The sequence below is a fragment of the Bolinopsis microptera genome, chromosome 2 (assembly GCF_026151205.1).
Source record: "Bolinopsis microptera isolate Bmic1 chromosome 2, MBARI_Bmic_1.0, whole genome shotgun sequence".
Classification (NCBI taxonomy): domain Eukaryota; kingdom Metazoa; phylum Ctenophora; class Tentaculata; order Lobata; family Bolinopsidae; genus Bolinopsis; species Bolinopsis microptera.
In genome coordinates this window covers 15552269-15572184 of record NC_087073.1, presented here as the reverse complement: position 1 = coordinate 15572184, position 19916 = coordinate 15552269, and the positions used below count along the sequence as shown (strand labels likewise).

The 19916-nt window shown below is 37.6% G+C and overlaps 2 protein-coding genes across 2 annotated transcripts; both read right to left on the bottom strand.

Annotated features, from left to right (window-relative positions):
- Positions 1 to 9063: 9063 nt before the first annotated feature.
- Positions 9064 to 11886, bottom strand: LOC134826316 (arylsulfatase B-like). Its single transcript, XM_063838648.1, has 2 exons — positions 11634 to 11886; positions 9064 to 11483 (listed from the first exon to the last, which is right to left on the bottom strand). The coding sequence occupies exons 1-2, from the start codon at positions 11800 to 11802 to the stop codon at positions 10006 to 10008; spliced, it is 1647 nt and encodes a 548-aa protein (XP_063694718.1). The 5' UTR covers positions 11803 to 11886; the 3' UTR covers positions 9064 to 10005.
- A 179-nt stretch (positions 11887 to 12065) lies between these two features.
- LOC134826836 (5-hydroxytryptamine receptor 7-like) lies at positions 12066 to 19566 on the bottom strand. Its single transcript, XM_063839339.1, has 11 exons — positions 19508 to 19566; positions 19159 to 19216; positions 18856 to 18999; positions 18573 to 18706; positions 18266 to 18357; positions 17348 to 17436; positions 14676 to 14812; positions 14353 to 14444; positions 12711 to 12897; positions 12253 to 12413; positions 12066 to 12073 (listed from the first exon to the last, which is right to left on the bottom strand). The coding sequence occupies exons 1-11, from the start codon at positions 19564 to 19566 to the stop codon at positions 12066 to 12068; spliced, it is 1161 nt and encodes a 386-aa protein (XP_063695409.1).
- Between the last annotated feature and the right edge of the window lie 350 nt (positions 19567 to 19916).

Below are 19916 nucleotides of genomic sequence, written 5' to 3'. Positions count from 1 at the left end.
GATCTTCAATCAACTTTCTTTCATGTAAGGACATTTCCTTTCTTCTTTTATAAATTAATCAAGGATAAAGCTGGGTTAAATCAATTTGTCGCCAGCAGGGTAATGCAGTACTTAATTAACACGTACAACTAACTAAAAAAACATGCAGAGAAAGTATACTCAATCGCTCGAAATGCCTAAAATTGCAATACCCAGAGTTTCCAAACATCAAATTACCATATCCCTGATTTCAGTAACTGTTATTTGGGCCTTGATGCCGACCTCTAGAGCAGACTGTACTTTCACCTACAACTTTCAAGTAATAGTCCAGAAAGGTGTGTCCTATTTTCACGATTTAGACTTAACGAATGAGGACAATAACTTGACGGTAAGGTTTGGAGTTGGAGGGTCTATCACTGTCAAGTGTGTAGAAGGATACGTAAGTTTATATTGGTTTGTTGTGTTTGTTGGTTTTAAAACTTGGCTTATTATTTATTATAAGTTTGTGGTATAACGTGTCATTGTATTAAAAAGTTGTGATGAAGTTGAAACAAAGCTCAGGTGTGTCTTCTTATTTTGGGATCAAAATAATAATAGCACTTTACATGTTTTCAGCAATTTGTCAACGGAATAAGAAAAGTAGACGGGGTCAACACCTTTAGCCTGGACCATGATGAAGGTCTCAAGATAAGTTGCGAAGTGGGAAACAACATGAAGCCTGACATCTCCAAGAACGTTTTGGGATACGATCGGTATCTGTTTTGTGATGGTATGTCAATGCCCATATATGGAAGTCGATTATAAACAACTGCGATCCTACAAAGGAATTAATTAATTTGTCGACCAGTTCGTTAATCACAGTGCTGGCAAGCACGACCGTTGCATTTATTGTGGGTATACTATGTACCCCATTTACTATTATAGCCCCTTTACTATTATACCCCCTTTACTATTAAACCCCCTTTACTATAATACCCCCTTTGGTACACGTTACAAGTCTCTTTCGTGCACGCGAAGCGTGCACTCCGGCCGGAGGCGGCGGCCGAAGGCCGCCGCCTCCGGCAGGAGTTTTTCAGGCATTAAGACTCATCGGAAGTCGTTCAGCAGATTTATTTTTAGTTCAAAACATTCTAATTTGATGTCAAAGATGACAGGAATAAAAATAGTTATGTTGAGATTTTTAAGAAATTTGCATAAAATACTCGCCAGCACTGTTATACGAAATTCGGTAAAAAACCCAAAATCGCCATATTCAGGTGCCTTAAAAACCATGTTAAAATTGAGTTACAGATCTGAAATTTTTCAGGGCGTCTAGACGTTGACCAAATCGACTGCAAAAAAAGTTTCAGGTCTCAGGATCATCGGGAAATGGGTTTTCTAGAACCCCTGTTTTACGATAGATTGTCGTGATACATACATCACAATGCTGGCAAGCATTACCGTCGCCCTTATATTCACAATACTATTTACCCCCTATACTAGTATATCCCCTTTATTGTTTTCCAGGCATTAAGACTCATCGAAAGTAGTTCAGCAGGTACCTATATTTAAGTTCAAAACATTCTAATTCAATGTTAAAGATGACAGGAATAAGAAATAGTTATGTGGAGGTTTTTAAGAAATTTGCGCAAAATACGCGCCAGCATGTTATACGAAATTAGGTAAAAAACCCAAAATCGCCATATTCAGGTGCCTTAAAAACCATGTTAAAATTGAGTAAGAGATCTGAAACTTTGCAGGGCGTCTAGACCTTGTCCAAATCGACTGTAAAAAAAATTTCATGTTTCAGGAGTATCGGGAAGTGGGTTTTCTGGAACCCCTGTTTTACAACAGATTGTCGTGAAGTATAGTATAGACGCTTTTGCAGTCAATTTGCAGTCAATTGTAGCCTACATTTAAGTGTCCGTAGATTCAAAAGTATAAAAGATACAGTCATTTCGAACCACAGGTTTTGAAGATAATTGTTTATACTTTAGTTTACATTATATCAAAAAATAATTTATCTTCATCATCATCACTTGATGACGTCATCAAATTAAGTGTTTTTAAAACTTGATTTTTGACAAAGTAACAACTTTTCAAATCGATTTTAAACCATTAAGGAGTAATTTTATTCAAAATCTGAGGACATTTTTATCTTAGATAATTGTTCAAGCATTCTGAAAATCTACCGGAAAAGTTTCTTACTTTGCTCCTTCATAAAGATATTCGCTATTGAAGTAAGTGCTTTTTTGAAGAATAATTTTATAAAAACACAAAAGTTGTGAATTAGTATTCTCTGGTGTTGGGCCATCCCTTGGGTTGTGGAGCTCAATTTTGCTTTCTAAAGGTCTAAATTGTGTTATAGGCTAGTTTTAAAGTTGAAATTCAAAAAGTTGCACACGTCGGGACACGCCCAATTTGATAGAAAATTGCTAAAATTACTGAAAATTGCTGTTTTCACCATTTTTATCAACTTTGGAGTCCCGTTGTGATCCAAGTTCTATATGAAATCTTCTGAAACTTTGCATGCTTATTAAACTATATATAAAATACTGCTATGCAAAAATTTACGGTGATTCAATATTGTATCCGCACGCAACGTCCGCTCAAAGTTTGCACGTGCGAAAGGTGAGAATTTTGCTCATTCGTGATTTCGAATAAATTCTGCTTTCCCACGATATTTAAATGGCATTATATATGAATTTAATGCCAACTTTTTTTTATCTAGACACTTATTTTACTTCGGTGTATTCCAACAGCCACAAATTACCTCCTAATTATTAATATAAATATTAATGAAGTTATGAGTTTACATTTCGGCTTTGTAAATTATCCTGACATTATAATCAAAAAGAGATGATATTTGACCAAAACCCATAATCATGGGTAGAGTGTACCGCTGCCAGTGTCTCTCTTTTCCAAACAAAAGGAAATGATATTAATTTGAATAACCGTCCGAAAATGCAAATTGATACCGAGAATGAAATCGGTCGCTCGCTTTTTCCATTCGATCACGGCTTACGAATTATAATATAAAGCTTATTGATTGGAAAAAGCGAGCGACCGATTTCATTCTCGGTATCAATTTGCATTTTCGGACGGTTATTCAAATTAATATCATTTCCTTTTGTTTGGAAAAGAGAGACACTGGCAGCGGTACACTCTACCCATGATTATGGGTTTTGGTCAAATACCTATATACATATATTCAGGGATAGACGCTTTGCCAGTCAATTGTAGCCTGTATTTAATTGTCCATAGATTCAAAAGTATAAAAGATACAGCCATTTCCGACCACAGGTCTTGAAAATAATTGTTTATACTTTAGTTTACATTGTATAAACAAATTATTTGACGTCATGAACACCCCTTGATGACGTCATCAAGTTAACCGTTTTTAAAACTTGATTTTTGACAAAGTAATAACTTTAAAAAATGATTTTAAACCATTAAAAAGTAATTGTATTCAAAATCTGAGGAAATTTTCATCTTAGATAATTGTTCAAGCATTCTGAAAATCTACCGGAAAGTTTTTCTAGCTTGCTCCTTCATAAAGATATTCGTCATTGAAGTTTGTGCTTTTTTGAAGAATTATTTTATAAAAACGTCAATTTTGCGATTTAGTATTCTCTGGTGTTGGGCCATGCCTTGGGTCGTGGAGCTCAGTTCTGCTTCCTATAGGTATAAATTGTGCATTAGGCTAGCTTTAAAGTTGAAAATCGAAAAGTTGCACACGTGGGGACACGCCCAAATTGATAGAAAATTGCTAAAATCACTGAAAATTGCTGTTTTCGTCATTTTCTGTCAACTTTAGAGTGCCGTTGTGATTACAGTTCTTCTTGAAATACTTTGAAACTTTGCATGCTTATCAAACTATATATAAAACAATTACATGCAAAAATTTACGGCGATTCAATATTGGATGCGCACGCAACGTCCGCTCAAAGTTTGCACGTGCGAAAGGTGAGAATTTTGCTCATTCGTGATTTCCAACAAATTCTGCTTTTTAATGTCATTATGTATGAATTTAATGCCAACTTGAATGAGTATAAAGTGGCATATTCAGTCAGTGATCGACCGATATGCTTACCTAAACACAAGGAAATGTTTTTAAAGGAAAAATTTCGAAATCGTTGAAACTTCCTCCTTATTAATATTAATGAAGATATCAGTTTATATTTCGACTTTATAAAGTACCCTGACATTATAATCAAAAAGAGATGATATTTTACCAAAACCCATAATCATGGGTAGAGTGGACCGCTGCCAGTGTCTCTCTTTACCAAACAAAAGGAAATGATATTAATTTGATTGACCGTTCTCAAATGCAAAATGATACCGAGAATGAAATCGGTCCCTCGCTTTTCCCATTCATTTACAATTGTAATAGATTAAGAAGAACTACCCAAAGGCATCTGTGGGGGAAAAGCGAGCGACCGATTTCATTCTCGGTATCATTTTGCATTTGAGAACGGTCAATCAAATTAATATCATTTCCTTTTGTTTGGTAAAGAGAGACACTGGCAGCGGTCCACTCTACCCATGATTATGGGTTTTGGTAAAATAGTTTATTACAAAATTCACGAATGAAGAAGTCATCATTTGAGAGGAAGAGGTAATTAAGGTTCCCAAATGTGACAAGTCTGATAAATTAACATGAACAACAATAATCATGCTGCAGCTCTCGCACTGTGTTTGGCGTATATCTGATTCTGACACCACAGGTTTCATGGCAGCCGGAAAATCTGGTTTATTTAAAAGAAGAAACAATTAATACTGTTGTTTAAGGTAATTAAATCAGCCGCCACAATTTCAGAGGGTTGTCCTCCAGTAAGAGAGGACAAGTACATGGTATCCTATCCTGCAGCTATAGTAACATCTGAGGACAGTAGTCCTCCTATCACATACCTTAAAGATTCTTTCATTTCCTTCTCTTGCCAGGTACTCTTAGTTCCTCACCATTGCATTATTCTATTGTAATTATCTTAAAAGGTTAACCTATTAATTGGGCCCGCTAAGTGTTCCCGTATTAATTCCATGAATCAAATGGGTAAAATTTGTAAATGTGTAAAATGTGTAAAATGTGAAAATGTGTAAAATGTGTAAAATGTGTAAAATGTGTAAAATGTGTAAAATGTGTAAAATTGTAAAATGTGTAAAATGTGTCACAACGAATTTCCCCCAGCCTGGATATACGATTGCTACGGGTAACGTTGGCAGCAGTAAGTCGCAGTGCAAGAAAAGTACCGAAGAAGTGAACTGGTCCCCTAAAAAGGAAGACTTCATTAACTGTGTCAGTAAGTAACGATTCCATTTTCCAATGTCCACACAGTAAGTCTTGATCACTCATCATGTACAAATAAGTTAGTCTAGATAGCAAAATATAGTACGACATATGTAAAACAGACGGAGAAAGGCCATCCAAAGAGTGCATGCCTATTAAAATTGTCGATTACTATTAGACTATTAGTGCTTTTATCTGCCCCATGAATTTAGAATTACTATTTTTAAAGCTAAAAACGGAAACTAAAAGTTGTATTTAGAAATTAAAAGCTTTTATAAGCTTTTAATCTCAAAGCTATGGAGGATGCACCAAGCATCAGGTTCCTTTAAAGATTGAGTCACATACCGTTACAATAATGAGTTTAATATATATTCAAGAGCGCTAGCCTGCTGATTTATCGCGGCTGTTCTCGTCTAAAGCTATGCTTGGTGTAGCTTGTTGGGATAGTATAGGAATTCTAATTCCTTTAAGTTTTGAATGAGGTAATTATCAGTTCACAGATCACTCTCTAAACCTACAAGGAAACATTTCCTGTAGATTCTCGGTATATAAGCAACATTTGACAGAGCATCTTGTGGAGAACTCGGTGAATGCCCTTGCTATACTGCAGTAGTGTTAAACAAGGAACTGAAACCGAGGGGTTCCGCTCAGGCCCATCACACTTTGTTTCTGTCTGGTTCTGATATACCGTTACAATAATGACTTTAATATACTGATCTTACTGCCTTTAAATAGGCGAATACCTGCCAACGTTATGTTGTCTGGCCTGACATATTGTGTCTTGTCTGTGAACTTAATTATTAATAAACTTGGTCCAGAGCTGCAGAAATTGATTATAAAGTAGCAGTCAATATTGAACTAAATTAAATGTAGTTTCTGTTGGTCAAGACTCATTTACTAAGACAGTTCGTCAACCATGCGTCATTTAAACGTGAGTATACCGTTACGTATGTTAAGTAAGTAAGTAGTTAAGAGGCTGTGCGTTTACCGTGAGTTAACCGTGAGTTTACCGTGCGTTAAGTGACTGTGCGTTTACCGAGTTCTAATTCCAATTTAAAAAAATAAATTATATGAATATAAATTATAATTTAATTGATCAAAAAAGTCCGATTCAAATATTCTAAAATGCGACAAAAAGTGTTCTTAAATGTGACAAAAAATGTTTTAACACCATGATTAAACAGATTAAACGGATTAAACGTTAATTGGTCAAGAGAAGCCCTAACACTCCTGGCTTGACAATACAAGAATGAAATCTCGTCCATCGCTGCGAAGGTTTTTTCCTGTCCATCTTTTATATGGGTCGAATACTGGTGCTATTTCCGTTGAGGTACCATATGAGGAGCGTGTACGTTCTGATAAGCCCATAGAAATAAAAAGTGGTTCTTTTGAGCCTTCTTGTCAGAGATCAGATCTACCCCATCCGCTGAGTGGGTAAAGCTCCGTCTGTACTGTCCCTTCAGATCGGTATCGCACATCGCCAACGAACTTGCCTTTCTTAGGCGCAGTAATCGTCTCTCAGATCATATCCTCCGCCCCTTATGTGGGTGTTTAGTCCTGACTTCCAGATAGTACCCAAAGAAGTCATCGAACCCACGATGTGCAGGGGTGTAGGACCATGTGTGCATGCCAAGATGCCACTTTCCCACAGCATGAGTTGAGTAGTTGTACTCCTTAAGTATTTGAGGAATAATAGTCTCGTCAAGAGGAAGCCCCCAGGGTTGACCTGGAAGAATGACGAAATGCTGAAGTCCTGTGTGTATTGGATACCTGCCTGACATTAGAGCACTCCGGGTGGGAGAGCAAATCGGCTGGACGTAGTGCTGTTTTAGGAGCACACCTGTAATTTTACAGCTCGTCAAATCAGATGTAAACCAAAGTCGTTTTCATAATCATTTAATTTCTTACAGACTATTTATTCATTCTGCTTGTTGTATAATTGATTTGGGGTTGAATTTCCGTGTTTTTCTGAGTCCCTACCTTCATTTGCCAGTTTATCCAAGTTTGGTGTTTTGATTCTCCCTCCAGTAAAACCAAGGTCTCCATGGCCCAGGTCATCGCTCAGAATGTAAATGATATTAGGCTGCTTCTCTTCAGGATTGGCAGACTGTACTATCGATAGAGTACCAAAAAAAGCAAAGCAAATCATAATTCTTGCAAATAAATTGCCAATGAATTACAACTCGAGTAATAAAACCCCTTGAAGGAAAGTAAAGCGGTTATTCGATTATATATACCATATTTTCTGTTTATCATAAACCTAGAATCTTATCGTTGGCAGTACCCACTGGCTTGGGTGTTAAATTTCATATTTTGAAAGATGCAATCTGAACCTATATAAATTAACCAAGTACAAGTTTGAGAGAAATAACGGAACACAATTCTACCAAGAACCATTCTTGTTAACACATTACCATATATAGTTCTTTACCAGAGACGTGCACCTCGATTCGCCGCCGCCGCGTAATGTTGACCCAGACCGCCGCCGCGAAATTTTGACCCAGACCGCGGTCTATGACTATGATGTATTGGCCGTCAGATCAACAAATACAGCTATTAACAATAAATTAATTAGTTCTTCAATGTAGAGTGATATTAAGAAATCGATTCATATACATCAGTTAAACAACCAAATTACCACCATGTACACAGTAGACCGCGGTTTGGATATCTAGTAGTCAGACCGCGGTCAGACCGCCACCGCCGACCAATTTTGGCGTCCAGACCACCGCCGCCTAAAAGTAACACGGTGCACATCTCTGCCGGTCAGTTAGAACTGAAATCCTGTGCTTCAAAGTTCAGTCCCAGCATTGTTATTTTGAATATAATCATCCTCATGATCCAACTCACATTCACAAGCTATTGTGTGCTGAACTGGAGTAACAACTCCTCCTCTATTTGGTGTGAACCGTTTCTTTACTTCCTTCACCAGAGCTAGCTGAATGAACGAATTGTACGCTGCTAGCATCGAAGGTATGAAGCAATTAATAATGAAACCGTTGTAATAATTTAAGTTTCCTTGTGCCAAGTATGGGGTAAATTTTGTTGTAAGCTCGAATATGTACCCCGCGATAGCAGCGAGGCTCATGGCTAAAGCGGCCCTACCTCCTTTCTCGTTTTGAACTCTTGTCTCCTCCATCCCTGATTTCTTTATCATCAGCTTGTACGCTACGTGGAGGTACGATGAGATGATCTGGACAATACAAACACTTCGTATTGCCAAGAAAATTTGGATTGCTATGTTTTGAAGATCACCAACTTTTTGATTATATCTGGAAAATATCATGGTTAAATGCTCGGGCAGTACCACCACGAAAACTGCAACCACAGTGATTACCAAGACCACAACAGAACCGGTCCCTCCGACGATGATACCTTTAATTCTCTTCACGGATCTCCTCTTCAGTGGATGGATTATACTGTCCTTAGCCAGGTTACTCAAAACTGCCACGTACCAGACCGAGAGAATTGACACGATCTCAAGCAGGCACGTGTTGAATACCTCGTAGGGCGTGGTTGTCAGATAGACCAGTTTATCTTCCTCCTTCTCCCTCAGCAGCTTGTATCCCCATAGTACGGGGAAGTAGGTGTTGGTGACCAGGTCTGTTACCATCAGGAAGGATGTTAGGAAGCTGGGTATGCTCCGTGCTGCAGTTTTTAGTCGGATAGATAGCACCACGGGGTTTATTATTGTGGTGATGAGGAGATTGAGGGACAGTGATATGAAGAAGATGTAGTTGCATGAGGCTTCCGTTGGTTCGTCTTGGATTGTTCCGTTAGCGTACCAAATAAAATTCTCTCCAAAGATCGTCATGTTTGAAATCTGGTACGAATTTTAAATTAATTGTAGCGACCGTCCTACATTTTTTCAAATCTATACAATGACTACCATTATTGATAAAAACCGACGAAACTGAAAAAAGAGCAAACGTAAGGAAACCTCTCAGCAATTATCGTAAGACTGTAAGACACTAAGGAGCCACCTATTTGGATCAGCTCGTAAAGATAAAAAACACCTGCAAGACGAATACTAATAGATTGATACTGGAAGGCACGTGTTGGAAAATTAATTAAACTGGAGTCGAGTTAAGTGGAAAATAAGAAATATAAGATAAATGGTGTTTTATAATTCTAGATAGACTGATCGTGCAGATCATCTCTAATCATATTTATAATTAGCAAGGGCTCGCGTTCTATACTCTTAGTGAACGACTATGATGCACGTGGACCCATAATTTAAAGTCTTTATTTACCTGGGGACCCCAGGCTATTATATACTAAATCTCTACTATAAATTCAATACAGCTCCAAGATAAGTTATCAAATATTGAAATAATATTCTTCAGATCTCTGTTGCTGTACTATAACTTTTTCCGTAATTCCAATTTCACTCAATTAAATAACCAGTTCTAAAAATTTTGGGTGACGTTTTTCCACATTTGCTAAAATAAGTAAAAACGCTTGTGACTTGGTAGTTTTATTTTACTGAATGCTTCCATTCCCAATTAACTATCTGTTTAACAGATTTTCTAAAATTTTAGAAAAGAAATAAAAAATAAATGATTACTATAATGGCTCAGAGAACACAACAAAATTCAAGCACCTACTTTTTACAAACAATAAGCGAAACCTTTCATTTTTTTCTACCTTGTTAAAATCTTGTTAGATTTATTGACATAACCATGGAAAAGTAAAAAATAAGCACAGTTCATAGTTGTTCGTTAAATCATATTGATCACTCTGAACTAGTTTGTTGAAGCTCATAAATCTACACCATTATTCACAACCTGGTAGCAAGGGTCCGGCAGCTCTTCCACCTCCATTTGGACCCAGTTGTACTCTTCCATCTCCCACAAGTTCTTCCTCAAATTCTCCCCTACTTCCTCCCCATCTTCCATCCAAGGCATCCATGTGTGGTTGAAATGTATGGGGTCGGAAGCTGGGTCGGTTGCCATGTTCCCTGGTGGAACAGCAGTTGCATTGTACGCCATCAACTTGTGAGTTAGCTTCTTTACAAGGTGAGGGTAGCGGTCGGACACATTTCTACGTTCGTAAGGATCCAGCTCGATATTGTATAGCTCCACGAGGCCTGCGATAGGTTTGTGGCAAGTTCTGTCCGCGGTCTCGAGATCGTTCAGTCTTGGAGCTGGGTACCAGCCACTTGGGGGACCCCCTGACCCTAGAATTAGTTTCCACTCTTTCCATCTGATCCCATAGTTAGGGACCTTGTGACCATTACTTAGAGGATAAGGATCAATATTCAGTAAGATCTCCGTCCTCTCCGAAGCTTTATTCTCTGATATAGTCTGCCACTGATTTACGCCATCTAGTGACTTAGTTTTGATGGGGTTGTTCGGCTTCATCGTCCCTTGCAGACTAGCAAGACCCCAAAATGTGGGCAGCCAATCAGCAACGTGAATGAGAGCGTTAGATGTTGCAGGAGCTAGTCGACTTCCAGCCCATACAAATGAAGGTGATCTGATCCCACCTTCATAGATAGAACGTTTGCCGCCTCTGTAAGGGTAATTACTAGCAGTGACATGGCTTACGCACCCTACATTTGCTCCATTGTCAGAGCTGAATACGATGACGGTGTTATCAGCCAAACCTGCTGCTTCCAGTGCTGCGGTTATGTTTCCTATCCCTTCGTCCATTGCACTGACCATCGCTGCGAAGGTTTTTTCCTGTCCATCTTTTATATGGGTCGAATACTGGTCTATGTACCGTTGAGGGACCATATGAGGAGCGTGTACGTTCTGATAAGCCATATAAATAAAGAAGGGGTTCTTTTGAGCCTTCTTGTCAGAGATCAGATCTACCATCCGCTGAGTGTAAAGCTCCGTGCTGTACTGTCCCTTCAGATCGTATCTCACATCGTCAACGAACTTGCCTTTCTTAGTCCAGTAATCGTCTCTCAGATCATATCCTCCGCCCCTTATGTGGGTGTTGTAGTCCTGACTTCCCAGATAGTACCCAAAGAAGTCATCGAACCCACGATGTGCAGGGGTGTAGGACCATGTGTGCATACCAAGATGCCACTTTCCCACAGCATGAGTTGAGTAGTTATACTCCTTAAGTATCTGAGGGATGATGGTCTCGTCCAGATGAAGACCCCAGGGTTCCCCGGGATGGATGACGCTATGTTGAAATCCTGTGTGTATTGGATACCTGCCTGACATTAGGGCACTTCGAGTTGGAGAACAAATCGGCTGGACGTAGTGCTGTTTTAGGAGCACACCTGTAATTTTACAGCTCGTCAAATCGAGCTATCGTTTTATACATGATGTAAATTTAAACCACTTTTGTTTATCATGATATTATTAGATTTGTTTGAATTTGTTAGAGATTGGATCTGGGGTTGAATGTGCATGTTTTTCTGAGTCCCTACCTTCCTTTGCCAGTTTATCCAAGTTTGGTGTTTTGATTCTCCCTCCAGTAAAACCGACGTCTGCATGTCCCAGGTCATCGCTCAGGATGTAAATGATATTAGGTTGCCTCTCGTCAAATGCTGCAGACTGCACTATCGACAGTGCACAAAGAACAACGAAACAAATCATAGCTTTTGATTATCATTCACCGATGAACAGCAAATCGACTAATGGCACTGTTCTCAAGGAAAATAAAGCGTGATTCGATTATATCTGTTATGGAAACGTCATACCATACCATATTTTCTGCTTATCATGGACGTTGGAACTTTTACTTATCATTTGCCCACCGGTTTAGGTGTTAAATTTCATTCTTTGAAAAATCTAATCAAAGACATAACTGAGCAGAAATCTACAAAGCCCAGTACAAATAAAATCAGCGAACTCATCTCTCAAGTCTCTGTAGAATTTAAATCTAATAGAGATCTCTACTTACAACTGCCTAAATATATTCTATCATTCAGGTGTGTGACGTACGAATTTGGCGGGTTGCCAATTCTTGATAATCATAACAAGTTTGCAATAAACTTTTAAAATATAAATCCGCTTAGCCACAAACATAATATACATATTACTAACTTCTAAGTTTGGCAGCGTTGAGGGTGACTTTGCGTTTAGATCTTGGGTAGCTGGAATCAAGCCTGTTAGGGTTTGGCTGGTTGTGGATAACCACTACAGTCTGTCGTAATCTACCGTACCCGCCCAGATCATCAGTGTCATCAAGTTCGATTGACGGAGGACTGCGAGGAAGAAAGTAATTACGATCAAATGTTTAACAAAAACAATATATCGATCAGTTATCTTTCAGTTCGCGATAGTTTGTTTAAGTAAAACATCAAAATTCGATAAATCTAGAATATGTTAGAGGTATTGTATTGTAAATGTATAATACATTTTCATAGCCACTCCATTCACTTTTTTGCTTCAGGGTCCACAAGTAGGCTATGGAATTGGGCTTCGTTTTTAATTTTAACTACTTTTCAAGTTCACATATTATATAATCCTGTCAAGCCTGACCCCTCTAACATTGCACCTACCTGGAATAATCCTCCACATTGTAACTGACAAGTGCACTAGTATTGTACTCGCTATCCTCCCTCCGCAATACAGCCATACGAGATCCCACTTTAGCGTCTGCTAACCTCTTGGCCCGCGTGGTAGCGTAGTACTTTATACTTGCGCGTGCGTAGTCATTCGGTGTCATCTTCTTTCGAGTCGGATCCGCTGGTACAATAAGCGTTACCAAAGCAGGGTTTAATGATTATAAAATTGATTTCCCTTTGCATTAGCGGCCCCAATTCAAAAAGTTCATGATCCCTTCCCCAATCCTTATGGCTTTTTATAATCTTTGTAGTTTCTTTAACTTTTATGGCTTGAATAACCTCCAGGGATTTATATTTGCCCGTTTTCCAACATTCACATTCCACTGATTACTGAACATAAAGTGTGAGTCCGGTTGGGAGCTTCTAATTAACTAATTGCACTATTCTGGTTCATCCAAGTTATTGGACAAGTTATACAGCTTTAATTTCTAAGGCCTGTGCATATTTATATTGGATAGCTTCGATGGGTTGCGTTGATGCCAATACTTACTTACTTTGCCAAAACAGTACATTTAATTACCTATTTAAATATCAAATTATATGTTAAGTTATCACTTAATCTGCGAATTTCACCTTGGTGATGAGTTTGTTAATCCAAGGAGGACTTATTTAACGATATAATTATAACAGCACCTTTAGCTCGTGCCCTCTGCTTGACTAGCAGATATTTCATAAAAGTTTATTTATTAGTATTAATTCGAATATTTAAAGGATATTTCCTTTTTATTGTCCTTCGCCTACGCTCCCTTTTTTCCTTGTGCGATTTGTTGTTTCCTAGTAATAGTATCATGAGAAGACTGTAGATTTATTGGCATTATTAGCTATTATTGTTTCTACTTCATCAATGGTTCTTAGTTGCACATATAATTCGTATTAAATGGTTCTTTAAGTTAAATAATTAGATGTCGGAGCTACTTCTAATTATCGCAATGTTTATAATGCAAGAATGCCAATTACTTGCAGACGTATTAATTGTACTGGTTAAATGGATGGGGTTTAGTTGCCTGGCAGCTTATTTGAGAGTCTTATAGCTGGTAAAACATGATAACTTCAATTAATGGTTTTCGCGAAATACGAAACTTCAGCGGAGTGCAACTCTGTTATAGTAGCAGTTAACAAAAAATAAAACCAGCGATTGTTCCTTCAAATCAGCAATCAATTGAACTTAAGGCACAACGGCCACGACTATGATATTTTCAACTTGTAATTGTAATCTTTAATCAGTCAAAAAGCATGTTAATTTTTAAACGCTCAGCATGAAATTTTACCAACCATCATGGAAAGCTGAATTACTGAATAACTCATACTTCTATAAAGTTTTATTTGATGAATTAAAACAGGTAAAAGCTGATAATGAAACGCAATAAACGAGCAAAGTATTGCGTTTCAAAACTTTTGGTAAAGAAAACAAATAACTGTATGATAATAGGTTATCAAACTATTAAACTACTCCCCTTCATCATGTTGGTGAGCCATTCCAGAAATAAACTAGGAGATAGATAAATAAGATTCAGCCAACCCAACTTAAAACAGCATAACGGCGATTAAGCTTGATTAGGATCAGCTGCCATTTTACCTTGGGCAGCTATCATTTTCCTCAACTTTGATTCACAGCACACAATCTTCTCGAGGAAGACAAAAATCAGTCTCTTCGACTCCTTCTTGAATCTTGCGCATCGAAAAATGTAGATTAAAGGATTTATTCCGCACCCCAGAAAGTAAGAAATGTTGGCGAACGTCACAAAGTACAACTGCATCTGATCTTCCATGTTGAAGTTGTGAGCTATAATCATAGCAAATTGGATGAGGAAAGGCACCCAACAAAGTACAAAAGCGACCATTATTATGAGGATGGTCCATGCTGAGTTGATTTCACGGTCCCTTTTAGTTCTGACATACTTTGCTTGGAAGGATGAGGGAACTTTCATCTTGAAACAGAAGTGAAGGTTTGCGTGCAGTGCCGTCAGCACTTTGGAGTAGTAATATCCCATGGAGGCAAAAGGTATGACGAAGTTGAGGACAGTGTTGACGACAACCTGAAAAAGGTACCCAGTTAAACATTTTAAGTAATTCTGATATGTCGATGTTTCTTCATCGGTGTAGATTTTTATAAGTAATTCTGATTGTTCGTGCTAATTAAAAGTAAAATAACCCGTGTGGCATGTACTATGTTTCGTTAATTCTCATTTGATATTTCATGTTGCAAAAATCATCGCGAGGGAAATTAACACTTTGACCACATGAAATTATTCCTACACTATTATACAGCGATGAATTACAGGTTCAATAATAACACGACTAATCGAACATAGCCAGGTTTATACAAAGCGTATCTTTAGTCCTAAAATGTAATTAAAGGACCAGTTAACTGAAAAAAAAGTTATCCTCATATTTTGACAGATTGTGACAAATAGCAAACTAAGCAACGAGTCGAAATTCCTAAATCTCTAACTGCTCTCTAACGCGTGTAAATAGCGTTTGTATTATTTTGGCGATGACGTCATAAAGTCCCTCTTGCGCGCAGAGTAGCTCGTGAGACTGTATTTTACAGGTAAAAAATGGACATAATACAATCTTTTCCCCCGAATAACTCGAAAAGTAAGTAATTTAGGGTACATGTTGCTTCATAAGTTGTATATAAACATGGCCATTCTGCACAATTTGCACACATTCAAAAACCTTTAGGGCCTTCATAGCCCAATTAACCAGATACCCATAGTTTTGCATGATTTCTGGAACCGAAAATCAGTTTTTCGCCAATAACTGAAAAAGTAAGCACTTTAAGGCATATGTTTGTTCGTAAGTCATATATTAATATGCTAATTGCGGTTCTTTTGCATCCTGTCTGAAGACTCCATCACGATCATATCGAAAATGGGCTTAGCACCACGCCCAAAATGGTTTTTGGCGAATTTATCGATAAGTAAGGATTTTAGGCCATGTGTTGCTCAATAACTCCTATATAAACATGCATATGCGGCTTCGTTCAAGCCTATTTTGAAGTCTCTACGACCTTCAGAAGCAAGGGGTCGGTTACGTTATTGGGTCAATATGGGCGTGGCCCTCCTGGGTTTTCTCCACGGTCAAAAAAATGTCTCCAAACGAAAATCGTTTAATCATAACTTCGGGAAGGTCTTTGCAAAGTTTCGTGAGTATTAGAACATTTGCAGGTTCATTTCCATAAATGTCCATAAATGACTGGACTACACAACTTTAGAGTTAACTTTAGAGAAGCTCATAAGTCATTTATCTCAAATTAAGCTGTTAGTGTCCATGATCAACCTCTGGCGACAATGTTTTACGTGAAATGTAAAAATCAGGAGTAATATAAAAAAGGTATTTTTAGATTAAAGTGCTAGCTCATAGTTTTAGAATTGTATAGATTAACGTTGGTCATTTAGCCATCTAACAATCGATCGTGCCGTAATATATGGCCAGAGAATAATAGGGTCTTGGAAATTCTATAGTTGTTCAGTGGGTCGATCGACTGAACACGTTTGCACTGGGTATTTAAACTTACCAGTAGTTTATTTATGTTATGCACCGATGATAATGCAATTAGGATAACAACTAGGTAAGCCGGAAGTCTAATTCAAAACACACCTCACACCGTACACACCTCCAATCAGTAATTTTACTATTTGGTAGACCGGGTATTTTGGCGGGAATTCTGTTCCCACGGCACTGTTCTGATAGAAGCTACTTCTACTAATGGTTCCAGAGGAACGGCCGTAAAGTAGCCAGACTTCTTGTCTCCTGTACTGGCAGACACTTGCAGATTAAATTTAGAAATTTCGCTATGCTATAAATATAATTGCTCTCGGAATTGAACAAACTCCTACTTATCTGTATTCTTTCTAAATTCGTTAGAGTTTCATGGACTGGGGAAAAATAATCGGTACAGTCTCCCTGCTTGTGTAATTAAGCAATGAAAACAATCCAAAATTATCACATATGACATAAGTTGTAATAGCAGAAACTTTCTAACCGTACATTCACCCGCCACTGTTCAAGAACCTATATCACTGTTTAAAATCATGACGTGAGCACTGTACATCCAATCAGCTATTCCTTTAGTTAGGATGATAGCCAAAACTATAAGGATTTTGGAGAACTAGGGTAATAGTCATAGTTCTAAAATTTGAGTGAGTTACACGTGTTTTATTGACGATGATAAACATTTGTAATGTAAATTACGCTATGCAAGCGCGCACTGAGGGACTTTATGACGTCACGAGGCCACAGCTTATTATTGCAATAACACGCGTTACACGTACGCTAGAGAGTTGGTTCTTTCGGCGATACGATTCTTTACCAGTTTGTCACAGCTGATTTAAATCTTAGCCAAATTGGAGACTACAAATTTTTCAGTTAACTGGTCCTTTAATATATTGAATATGCCTCATGCGAAATCAGTCTAAACTCTTCTGATCAGCTAAATACTGTTCTCAGTTTGCTTGGTACTCTAGTACAGCAGTTCTTACATCTGTTTAGTTATCTGAATTTGAATTCGATCAGTTTCTAATTATTACAATCTGAATTCTATAATAGTATAATTGAAAAAAGATAACCTCAATAGTTTCTCCGACGTCGGTCCCGAACCACCATTGTTGTATACAGTAACCCGTGTAGTCGTTGTAAACATATGCTCCTACATGAGCTGTGGAGTGTAGTATTTTTTTATGAGAATGAAAATATAGTTTAATGTAGTAAAAAGGTTTGCGTTACCGCTCACGCGTTACCACTCACGCGTCAATTCGCACGTTTTTGGTTGTTGAACATGGCGATTTGTTTAATAAACTTTATTTTTAATGAGCTTTTACCATTATCCCTACAACCCTCAAGCAAGATAAGCTGTATTACTACTTCTGGACTTAAAGATGGCTTAATTAAATACTCAACATTAAGTAGGTACCTAGTAATTAAACGGAAGCATTTAAACTATTCTAAAGAATAACTCAACTTACTTCAACTTGCGGACTACCCTACTATAATTAGTAATTATTTTAGTTTCGTTTGTACTGTCTCTAAATTATAAAGGCTTCTTGTACAACGCCCGAATTGTTTAATGACTTCTCGACAAGCTGATCGTGATCCAGTCGTCTATTTACATTGTTATTAGCATTTCTAATATTTTCAGTTAAAAGCATACTTGTCTATATTAAAACTTCCCTAGCAGAGTTTTTGGGTTCAATAATATTAATAATATTTTATATCATATCGTGATAAAAGTTAAAACTGTCATTTTTGTTTTTCTCCTGTTTCTTTATCCTCCATTTACTTAAAATGTATTCATTTGCTATAACTTAATCGTCGCAAATTTGCTGATAAGCGCATTTCTACAGAATGTTAGAATCTTCGCAGTAGATGACAGGTATAATTAGTTCTGTTTGCAGTTTAGCTTCATATCAGAGGCTTCTAGCAAGGAAGGTTTCTATATCAGTACCACTTCTTAAATATTTACTACTTAAGATAGTCAAAAACTGTACCTGGCATTGCAACAGTAACAAGGGAGTAAATAGTGGAGTAAAACCAAATTGCTGCCACTGTTGTCAAAGCAAACTTCTTGTTTACAATCCTCCTGAAACGGATGCAGTGATTATTTTCTCAGCGTTAAATTTAGTGAAGTTTACAAATTTCGTTTAGTGTAAACCTCGATATTAACATAAATCATGGTACTTGCAATTCAGATAAATGTTAATAGATTTGATTCCAGAAAATAGCCATACGTGGACATGATTTGGTAGAAGACTCAATAAAATTACACATCGTATAATCGACAGTTTTTTAACTGACTTGTAAGACATAGGTCTCTTAACTCCCAGAAATCTCTCGTAGCTGATAGCAGCTATAGTGTAGGTAGAGGAACAGAGTAACATCTGTCTTAGCACTCCCACAATGTTACACATCTCACTCTGATCGTACAAGATCTGGGACAACAGACTGGGTTATGCTTATTAATTCAGTGATATTTTTCCAGAGATAATTTGGTTTGAACGTATTATAGTAGGACCCTGGTCAGATGTTGATTTGAAATGTTTACAAATAAAGCTAGAAATAATAGACTCATTAAACATACGGTATGGTCCCGAAGCTTGAAGAAGGAGGTTACACTGAAGGGCATGACGAAGAGGCCCACCCCTAAATCTGAGGTGGCAAGGTTCACTATTAAAATGTTTGTAGGCACATGCAGGATCATTATCTTTCTCATCGACAGGAGGATCTGGGGATTTAGGAAGATTTCTATTAGAATAATTAAGTATATTATCAGTTACTGAGTGTCAAAGATATTTAAGTTAAACCCCCGAGATGAAGCGAATGATTGTTAAACAGAATTGAAAGGGTAATTTTGACATACCAGAAAATTGCCAAAAATAATCACAGTCAAGACTCCAATTCCAAAAGCAAAGAGTATATAATCCAACCAATCTATCGAATACCTGAAAATGTCATGTTTATTAATATTCGGTATTGTGGACTCACGCATCTAGCATTACAAATTTCGTTGAACCGTTAAAAAAGACTGAAGAAGTGCCTAATGAGCTCGTCGTGGAAAGAAACTTTAATAATTCTGTTCAGTGATAACAAGTTAATCCGGCGATTATTTATAAATATGTTCAATGTTTAGCAACTACCACTCCTATAGATAGGATTGGTAGTTGCTAAACATTGAACCTCCTTTAAATTAAAGTATTACAGTTATTAATCACAATTCGGATTCCTCTACTCACAATGATGCTCGATGAGGGTTCTCTTCGGTGAAAAAATCAGTTACATTTTCTTGTTCCATCCTTCCTGAATCATATTAGCAAAAATCATATATCTATAGTGATGTGTCAAGCATTTTGGATATCATTTTCGGGCAAAATTCGGACCTTTACTGATAGTTGAAATTCGACATATGACGTCATCTAGCGTCATCTAGCGTCATCTAGCGTGAAATATCGCCAGATGATGATAGATGACGCTAGATGACGCTAGATGACGCTAGATGACGCCAATTAGCGACATTGCCGCTAAGTGCACGGCACCTTTCGAATGTCGCTATCTAGCGCTATCTAGCGCTATCTAGCGCTATCTAGCGCTATATGACGCTATATGACGCTAGATGACGCTAGATGACGCTAGATGACGCTAGAT

What these genes read in the sequence shown, in the direction of transcription:
- LOC134826316 (XM_063838648.1), bottom strand. Translation starts at nt 11,802, where the DNA reads ATGATTTGTTTCGTTGTTCTTTGTGCACTGTCGATAGTGCAGTCTGCA. An exon ending in GGATAAACTGGCAAAGGAAG is followed by an intron (nt 11,484 to 11,633) that starts GTAGGGACTCAG and finishes GTAAAATTACAG; the next exon opens with GTGTGCTCCTAAAACAGCAC.
- LOC134826836 (XM_063839339.1), bottom strand. Translation starts at nt 19,566, where the DNA reads ATGGAACAAGAAAATGTAACTGATTTTTTCACCGAAGAGAACCCTCAT. An exon ending in CCCTCATCCTTCCAAGCAAA is followed by an intron (nt 14,445 to 14,675) that starts GTATGTCAGAAC and finishes TCGATGCGCAAG; the next exon opens with ATTCAAGAAGGAGTCGAAGA. An exon ending in AATGTGGAGGATTATTCCAG is followed by an intron (nt 12,414 to 12,710) that starts GTAGGTGCAATG and finishes TCTTCCTCGCAG; the next exon opens with TCCTCCGTCAATCGAACTTG.